Source organism: Cariama cristata, unplaced genomic scaffold, assembly GCF_000690535.1.
Source record: "Cariama cristata isolate BGI_N322 unplaced genomic scaffold, ASM69053v1 scaffold43559, whole genome shotgun sequence".
Taxonomy (NCBI): domain Eukaryota; kingdom Metazoa; phylum Chordata; class Aves; order Cariamiformes; family Cariamidae; genus Cariama; species Cariama cristata.
Genome location: NW_009635007.1, coordinates 277 through 10731, shown reverse-complemented (window position 1 = coordinate 10731; position 10455 = coordinate 277). Strand labels below are relative to the sequence as shown.

General features: G+C 35.6%; 1 protein-coding gene across 1 annotated transcript; it reads right to left on the bottom strand.

The window, feature by feature from the left end:
• Positions 1 to 354: 354 nt before the first annotated feature.
• Positions 355 to 9630, bottom strand: LOC104167162 (protein AF-10-like; the record flags this gene model as incomplete). The annotated part of the gene is made up of 6 exons (XM_009707337.1): positions 355 to 716; positions 842 to 930; positions 1333 to 1521; positions 3407 to 3561; positions 8077 to 8149; positions 9513 to 9630. Coding segments are annotated over 6 exons (986 nt in total), but the record flags the coding sequence as incomplete, so codon positions are not given.
• Between the last annotated feature and the right edge of the window lie 825 nt (positions 9631 to 10455).

Below are 10455 nucleotides of genomic sequence, written 5' to 3'. Positions count from 1 at the left end.
TCCTTTAATCCTGGAAGAACAATTGGCAGGACAAAGAACATTGTTTTCTGAACTAAATAAAGAGCTGAAGCACATTTACATAATTACATTTGTTTGGCAATGTGACTTGATTAAAAAACAGGAATAAGTGGACGCTAGGATTCCCAAAAGCTAAACAAAAAACGTCTTAACTTGACTATTCGTGCTTCCATTAAATGCCTTCTTACTTTCATTCACAGATCAGAAGCAGAACCTAGTTTGACAATTACAGGCTAAGGAAGAATCAGTACCTTTTGAATAAGACAGTTAAAAATATAGCTGAACTGAAGAACAGCAGGCACTATCAGCAAAAACATCAAATCAGCCAGCTCTTACCTGTTATTTAACGTGGTTGGCAGAGGATGAGTTGCACTGGGTGGCACGGTTGCATGAGTGAGAGGAGAAGGGTTCTGTGATATTGTTGCTGGGGTCTGAATTACCCCATTTAAAGCCCCTACAATTCCATTGATTGCCAGCTGGCTGGCTGGCAGTGCTCCAATTATTCCACCCACACCAGGCACTGCAGGAATGGTGGAGGTTACAGTCTGCATACCACTAGCTAGTGCCCCCACTGTCACACCATTGACCTGTTGAACTCCTGTGACTCCTGAGCCTTGCTGAGCTGGACTCTGCCCAGCAGGTGGTGGAGTGGAAAGAGCTGATGAACTGCTGGTGCTTTGTCCGCTGGAGGTCATCTCCTGGTGTAAAAACAAACAACAAAGCCCCCTCAGCTGCACAAAATTTCACCTAGCAGCACAGTGCAAGGACTACGATGAGTTAACTTGTAACAAGTTTAAGTTTAGAAGAAACAAATAAAAATTACCTGATTTAATACAGGAAGAGAATTGTCTGGTAAAAAACTGTTTCCCAGGTGAGGGCTTTTACTGCTGTTCAAGGAATCAGTGCTAGGTGCTAAAGTAATTATTTCAAAAAACACAGAGTGGTTAAATTTCTGTAACAAGTAAAAAGATTCAGAATTATTTCAAAATAATGTCAAAGGTAAACACAGAAAATGTAACCTTAAAATCATTGCAGAATAGTAGAATATTCACTAAATAATTGGTGAATCGATAGATTCAAACAGATGTGCCCCAGAGTGAAGTAAAAAAGAAACTGCACTGAACCAAATTGTAATGGTTCATATAAATCCTCCAGTTGACTATGAAACATTTAAACACATCAACAAATACTTAGTGTATATTCATCCTACCTGTATATGCCTCTCCCATCAATGGCATACATGGATGAAATAAATATTTCATATAAATACATGTTCAAATTACTTTGACACTTCAATAGTCTCCTCCTACTTACCTGTTTGTACTGGAAAGGCATGTACTTGATGAGAAGGGCTAGGATTTGAAGTTATTGTTGGAAAGGGCACCGAAAGCTGTGCATTGAGTAGCTGAAGCCGCTCCTTCTTGGCAGTCAGATTCTTTATCTGTTCTTCTAACCGCCTATTTTCAACCTGAAGTTGGTGTAATGATTTCAGCATTCCTAAAACTAAGGTAAAAATGCGTATGTTATCTTTCACAACCACATTCAAAGAATGAATAACATCTTCATTTTTTAAATTTCTGTATTACAATTTAAAACTACCATTAAGTCATATATGAAAATACAAATACAATTATTACTGAGAGATACATTATGGAAATTTGACTTTAAATGGACAAGTTTAGGATCAATTTTGTGTAATTCAAAGCGCAGAAAAAAGTACATAGCATGTGATAGTAATTTTGCAATATAGCTACACCCTGTCTTAAATACAGATAAAGTTGCATCATTAAGGTTGACACTCATTTTAAGCAAACGGCAGTACATGATAACTTATCCCCAAACCAGAATATAAAAATAGTATTACTTTAGTAGCACCAGTTAATTGCATAGTTGGGAAAAATCTATTTCAGCTACAGTACTAGAAATTTTATACGTTATCAAACCAGAAAAAGTTTGACAAATATACATTAAACTAACAATACAGCCAACCAACAACATTTTTGTAAAAACAAGCAAGTTTGTGAAAATGGAGTTTTTCTGCTTTAATGCCTTGTACAGTGAATCACAAACTTACAGTAACAATGAAAAAAACGTCATCCAACGTGAAGTTATCACGACACACCTTGTTGGCAGCAGGAGCTCTCATCTGCTTTGAGCGGCGATCTACAAATCACCCAGCAGGGAGCACTGTGTGAGCACTGCAGTTACCACCCCTTTTTTTTGCAGAAAAAGGGCATCATCTTCTGTACTAACCTGATTTTCACCAAGCAGGGTTCTCTCAAACTCCAATTTGGTTTCAGAACTTGGATTTGCCAACTAGTACTGGAGTGTGACTGTAAAGCCACAGGGATAGGCTTTTTTTTTTTTTTTTAATTCTAAATTGTATTTGTTTAACGTGACCTATGGGCCTACTACAGACATAAGTCTACTGGTATAGGCACATCTGGTCATTTCCCAAGGATTTAGCTTTTATCCCTCCTCTTCAAGAACATACAAAGGAACCCTCAGTGAGCCCAAATGAGATGCAATAAGACTTAGCTAAACCTGTCCTCCAGCTATCATGTTTAAAGGATTATCCCTGCATGAATTTCCTCACAATTAGCATTTTTGTCAGGATACCATTCATAAAAATACCAACTAGATACTGCTTTACACTACCAACAAGAAGACTATGTTTAATAAAATATAACACAAACCTTAACCTGCTATTAAAAAAAATTTTTTAATGTATTCAATCGTTGTCTTTGATACTGATATATTGTTGAATATGGAGCTCCAAGTGATCTACTCATCACTTAAGCTTTTAACGTATTCATTCTTGGACTATTCCACTCTATTAAACACAACTTGAGAAAACAATGATTTGCTTGCTTTGAGAATTTCACGAGAAAGGCAGAACATAATAAAGATACGAAAGCCCAGTAGGACACCTGCCTAACATTTGTAAATATTTTTTTTACAATAGCAACAGAAGTAGGCAGTTTAGATTTAAAAAATGAAAAATATAGCAATAAAATATTATTATGCCCATTTATGTCACACAATATAAAGCAAACTGGGGAACTGTGCTATGCTATTTACAGTAGTGGATCCAGGAGTTCAGAATTCATTTCCAAACTCTGCAACCGCCCAGCTGGATCTGCAAGTCACTTCCTCTCGCATGACACAATTTCCCCATCCATAAAAATGTAGATAATTATAGAGAACTATTTTGTAATCTACTGAAGCCTTATGCTGCATGAAGAACTGTGTTACAATTACACACTACAGTTGTATTTCTATTCACAGCAGAAAATAAGTTTTTAAAAAATTCTTGGACAAGCACTGAATAGCAGTTCTGAGTAACACAGTTAACAAAAGCAGTAATAAACAGAATGTGAGTACTTACTGTCACTAGGTGTGCCTTGCTCTAATAAAAACTGTTGTCCTTCACTCCATTGCCTCTCCAGAAGCTGTTCTATGCTGGCTGCTACTGGTGGCAAATTTTCCCCACAACCGTTCCCTGATTGATCATAGCGAATCTGCAAGTTGCTTACAGGGGATCTGTTGAAAATATTGCAGTTTATTGTTTCAAGAAAAGGATGGAAGGAAATATATTAGGAAAAGGCTATTGAAGTTTCTTACCTTATATCAGCCCTTAGCACCCACATATCTTACACTTCCAAGACCTAGTTAATTCATCAAAATCCCTAAGAACTCATAGTTCTCACTGTCAAGGCTTTAATAAAAGAAAGATGTAATATTTCACAGTGTGAGAATTTATACTGAGAAAGCACATAACCTCTTCTTGCATACAGACTACATAATACCTAACTGACAAACAACATTGTATTAAATTATACAACATATACTTCTACATCAGGAAACCACTGTATGTGAACACATAGAGCACTGGTCTTTAAAAAAAAAAAAAAAAAGAAAAGAAAAAATCTTCGAATTTTTCCCAGAGAAAACTGGGAAAATAAAAACAATTTATTAAAATCAGCACAGTAATGGTACTTTCATGTAGAAAGGCCATATATAATTCCACTGTGTAACCTGTTCTAAAAAGAATCATGTAAAACCAGATTTTTGAGGGACCATGTGAAAATACTACTTCACAAGGGATGCAATGAAAGTTAAAGTTATCCTCTGCCTGTCCTGTGCACACTTAATATACTTCCTTTTTTTGCACATGATCACACATAGTTCAAAGAATAATCCCTTTGCCACATGTCTTTTCTCATTCAGGAGAAAATTAAATATTCCCACACAGCCACTGAGAAAGCTGGGTAACCTTCAGGTCCTGTAAGAAGGCTTCTTTTGCATTGGATGGGGCAAAATTTAGCCTGTGAGCAAAACCAGATGTTCAGTGTATTTCTTACTCAGGATTCTGTCCTCACGTATGCATGGTCCCATTCCTCATACAAGACCAACACCAAAGCCCACTAAAAGCTGGTTGGTGGGGTTTTTGTTTTGTTTTGTTGTTGTTTTTTAAAATCAACTCCACTGAGCTCAGATTCAGATACTTACAGTAATAACTAATTTATAAGAAATAACCATTGGTGCCATCACAGGATCACAGCCATACTGTTCTACATGTAGTGCAAACTTATCAACAAGACCACCATAGTCCCAGTACTGGACAACATATAGAGCTCAGGAAATCAGTGTGTTAATTATGATTAGCGTAATAAGCAGTGGTCATGGCACATTAGCTACCTAATGACTGTCAAGCATTTTGTAGGCACCAGAGCAAAGCGATTTTTATGAGAAAAGGTTTTAAGTAGGTGACTTAAGAGCTCTGTAAGTATTTATAAACAATTCCTCTTTTGCATACAGGATGAAAGAAGAAAAACGCTTGTTAAAACAAAAAGCCCTGATGAATGGGTAACCAAGGTAGTGATTTTTGACAAGAGATGACAACTCAACAGCATTTAACAGTTCAGCACAGACATGACAAAACCAGCCTTAAAACTAGTTGTTTACATGATGTGCTGAAGTGATAAGAAGGAAGGTTTATGCGGAAACATTCTGAACAGATGTACTACACTCCACACAAACACCACCGTTAAAAAAAAAACAAAAACAAAAACCCAACCAAACAAAAAAAAACCAGAAAACAAATACAGAAAACCACCACACAACATCCCCCAGCAATTTCTTTCTCTGTACGCATGCTTTTGAAGGATGCATAACACCACTTTAAGAGATCACGCCATCTGAATTATAAGTCACCAACAAAATTCTTGTTGGGCTTAGGACTGTTTCCTATCAATTTCACAAAGGTAGAAACAAAGTAACACATGACTGTATAACCTCCGCAATCCTTCACTGGAAGCCTGTATAGGAGGAGTTAAAAAAAATAAATTTAACAAAAATCTAGATTTCCGCGTATTGCAACATTAGTCAATCCATCCTCTTCCAGCTGAACCTCTACCTCATCCGTTAGACATGACACAGTTCCTGCATACTAGGGTCGAATCCTTATTCCAAACAGTATTCGATCATAGTGTCCAATAGGATTATAATGTGCTGTATTTGCAGGCCAAACGTCATCACTGAGATGGGAATCCCATGTTTCACACCTTGCTTACTTTCACAACTGTTTTTTGTTTAAGTTTGGGGTACAGTTATTCATAGTCTTAATAGTACTAATTGTAAGCAATACTGCATTTAGATATAGCCATACATGCATATTTCAATGAAGGTATTACATAACACATTTTTTAATCTAAGGTTAAGTATGAGGGAAAAAAAGTTTAAGTGCTACCTTGGGAAAAGCAGCAATTCCTCTGCAAAACGGAAACAGCTCACATATACCAAGTATATTTATATTTCTCATATATATTAAAATTTTAAATATGACAGTTTAAACATCAAACACTCTGGTTATATAGGGGTACAAAGATATAACAATATGAATTTGAAATGACCATACAGCTCATGAGTCACATATGTCTTCTCAAAAAGCTGCAATTGGCTACGTCATCAACAGCAAACAATTGTTTCTGCAAGTGTTTTTATTTTAAACAACTATTTGAAAATTACATGGTTCTTTTGGAGAAGTGTGTTATTTATGTATCTCATAAACTTCAAAGGGAATAGAGTCAAACTTGCAGAAAAATAATTTTAATAAATAAAGCAGGTAACATTCACAGTTGCAAAGTTTTCAGATAGCAGATTCTTTAAGTTAGCTTTTTATTCACTACAAAGCATATTTTAAGCAATCAGAGTTACTTATTTATTTAAATGGGGAAGGTGGAGAGTTACCTACACATTTTAGAAACTTCAACATATGTGTGTCTGTCTTAGCACACAAACCAGGGGTGAAATTTGTTGACTTCTGAACTTAATTGAACGGGTAAGTTTTCTAAATTTTTTCCATGCTAGATATTTCAGACTAAGTTTGTTCATCTTTCAATTGTGGAACTATAGCAGTGATTTCTCCCCCTCTCTCCCCTGCCATTTTTTGGCTTGTTTTTGAACAACTTACTCCCAAGCAAAAGCTATCTGCTCTGCAGTTGTGGACTGAGGTGGCCTTTGTATCATACAGTTCTCCTTTGCCACCCCCATCAAAACCACCTGAAATTTGACCATGTTATAAGTACTGGACTGTCTATACCCTGAAAATAAACTCCATAGAAGTATCATATTTAGGAATTTAGCTTCCCAAATATTCTACCTAAAGACAGCCTGAACACAACTATGGCCTACTGCAAATCATACAAAGACCAGGCCTTTGTATATGAACTAAGGCGGCATTAAAACTTGTAATTACCACAAGATGCATGCATAAGAGGACTACTTAATAAATAATCAAAAGTTCTGGAATTTCCTAATTGTTGAGCATTTCCCTTTGCAAAATTCTCTTAACTTACTTGTCTATATATACAGACATGTTCCTTATTTATATAAAGATTTATATGCTAATGTAAATATATGTATTTTTACTGAGAACACAGTCTAAACTAATCTGTAAATTCTCTATTTATTGTTTTAGAAGCAACACATATTGGAAAGCTTAAAAGCCAGTTCATGACTAGGTAATAACATCTAAGTATTATAATGGATATTCTCACCCCATTCGACAAGAACCCTTTTGATTAATTAAGGAACATAATAGAAGATCAACAACACCAGGCATGTACATTAAATTATCTAATTGGGAGATATTTATTATAAATTACTGTAATAAACACATGCTGTAACAATCAAATTCATTGTTACAATGCTGTATCTGTGTAACAAACATTTTTTTACTATCCTAAAATCCCTTTCAAGGTAAAATATCTGTGGTTAGTCTCCAAGTAAAAAAATACAATAATAACACTATAAAATCTAATTCATATGGGATCCAGTATAGAAAATAAAGTCCTTTACAAACAAAGATTCACTTAAAATATACAGAAAATATTACTGAAGTATTTAAAACACAATATTGAAATTTTAACAGCAAGTATTTTAAAACAAAATAATGTGATACAATTCCAGCAGAATTCTTATGTCACATTTCTGCAGTAGAGGTGAATTGCAGCACAACAAAAAAAAAAAAAAGGTACTTTCTTTCCCTCCACAGAGAATTGCTGCACATTTTGAAGTGGTGAGGGAAAGGGAAGAAAGTATTTGTTTGAAATTTTTACTGATATTTAACTTCTCAGACCATCTTATTCCTGTGATTGTTGTAGTCTAAGTCTATGGCATTTTGGAATTTTTGCAAATATGACTAAAAACATGATTATGGTAAAAAATCGGAGGAGATAAGTAGTAGATGTGGATTAAATGATAGATAAATCCCTCTAAAGCAAGTGTCCATTTCTTAAGTAATGTCCTTCATTTGTAAACCTAATTTCAGTTGATATAAAAGTAAATTTCAGCACATTTTTACCTATCTGGACCTACAAGTTTTTTTTTTTCAGATGGATATATCTGTAGAAAAATAAATGTACATGTGTGTGCATATATACATGTATATATAGGCTTTTAAAACACTTATATATTACTAGTAAAAAGACAGTGAAGTTTCTAAATCTTAAAACATTTCCTCTGCCTGCACTCTCCAATGTAAATAATGCTTACCGTGGTGACAGACTTCCTCTGGGTGAACCTCCTCTGCCAACAAGGATTCGGCTATTATCTCCAAGATCTTGATCTGCAGTGTAAATATTTCACAGCTGATAAATCGACTCTTCTTAGGTAAGAGTTTTAAAGCTGATGTAGATATTTTAAAAATACCTTAAATCTCAAATTCTATCTGTAGTTACTGTTGAAGAGTGAATACGTAACTAGTTTAAGATTGCTGAACTGTAGCATGTAAGGTGTTGTCCTTACACATTTCTGAGGCTGTACCAGGCCATGGATTATGTTCACTTCTTTCATTCCTTTCAGTTTTACAGCACAGAAGCGTGGTTTGCATTTGCAGTACCCTCCCCTCAGCCACTTTTAATTTGTACGGTGAAAGTAATGAATCACAGCTGTGGACAGCTAATCTGTATGCTTATCACAGCAAATCCTGATGCTCTGTATTTTTTTAACACTTTGCATCCCAAAACAACTCATAAAATATATAACATATTAAACTTACCGCCACCATCTAACAAGCACACGTTATTCTACAAATTTACGGAAAACTTTATGAAAGTGTGTAATTCACTAATTCCTATTTATAAGCAGAAGCATAGGAAAGTCCCTTGCTAAAAAGGTAGTAAAACAAACAAAAAAGGCCTCATTAAATATACGAAAACGTTTTGCTTGGAAGGACTCAAAAGGGTTATTTTCCCTATGGCCTCTCAATAAAATCACCCTATCTGCCCCCTTCAAGGTTGCCCTCCCCCTATTCTGAGTCAAGCGACCTCCGACCTCTTGGAGGGCAAAGACATGACTGATCCATTCTTGGTAAACTGCGAAACTCATTCCCTTCCCCCAAACAGGCATGACTACTACGACATGTCAACAAATCCTTACGGAGGGAATGAAACAAAGCAAAGCCAGTATAGCTCATTAAAACTGTAGAGGAAAGCCAATGGTACGAAATGCCAATCGGTAAATATTCACAAGATTATTAAATGCTGCAGAAGTTCTCTAACGGGATCGCTTTCACACGAAGTTGTATGTAATGCAATTTCATGAATTATGCAAATAAAGGTTTAAACTATTCACGACAAAACCCAGAGCTGTGTTACTCTCGTTGCAAAGAGCTCCAAACTGAACACATCAATCACAGAAGTCACAGGAGACATTGTTGCATTCCTTTTTTTTTGCTAAAATTATAGATTAGAAAAAAAAAAAAAAAAAAAAAAAAAAAAAAAAAGGGGGAGGGAGGGGGGAGGGAGGAGAAAACCCGTGCCGTTCTGCAGGACAGTTGAGAATTTACTTCCAACACATAACAACTTTATACAGGCATTTAGTAACCAAGTGCTGAGCAGAGTTCAACAATAACATTAAATTTAACAATCTTTTTAAAAATACTTAAGTCTGTAATGTCACACGTTTGTCACCAGCAGCAGCAAGCTTACCTGCTTGGCTGTTTTCAGACTGAGCTATAAGTGCTGCCATTGCTGAATTTGGATTCAGCCTGTTGCCGTACATGTGAGATGGAGGCAGACTGAGAGAAGATCCAGGTAGGGTGTTTGCCTGCAAGAAACCAATTAAAACGTGAATTTTTTTTTTTAAAAAAGGGGGAGAAACGATAAATATATTTTAAAGAAGCCTTCCTAATGCACAAATTTTTTTAAGTTGTTTTTTAAAAACTGAATGTATTTAAAAGAAAAAATATTATTTTCCATTTGTGAGTACAGAAAGAGAACTGCAGTGCTTTGAAAAGTATCAGGTTCTAAAGTGTGTTTTACTTGTTGCTCACAAGATCAGTTAAGAAAAAAAAAACTCTAATAAGAAAATTACTGTAGCAAATATTAAAAATACCTAAATTGCATTTTAAAACAACCACAGTGTAGCAGGATGGGTAGACTTCTTTGCAATCCTGAAGTATGCACTCAATGCTAGGACTCAGTAGTATGGCGACCATGTGGTTATCCTACTAATTATTTAATCTTATTAAACCATTTACAAAATAAGGGCAGGTAGACAACAGATGTCTCACAAATGCTTGGGTTCCTTACATCACAAGCCGGCTGTGGAGGTCAAAAGGTCCAACTTTCAGCTCTATAGTTTAACTACACAGAGCCATATTTCCTTTGCTCAACTCCATCATTAGTAAAACCTGCACACTATTTTGTTACTTCCTATTTTGAGAGACTTGGAAGCCTGGTGTTTTTTTGTTTTGTTTTGTTTTTATTTTAAAGAACGCAAACAGCCATTACAAGTATGTTTTCTATACAATAGGGGGCTCGCCGAATCACAGCTTTGCCCTGACCCCATATAAGGAACTGTATTTTTGGCAGTTGGCCAGCTCTACTTATTGAAGAGCTCCCAAAGTTTGTGTTCATTCATGTTGCTAAC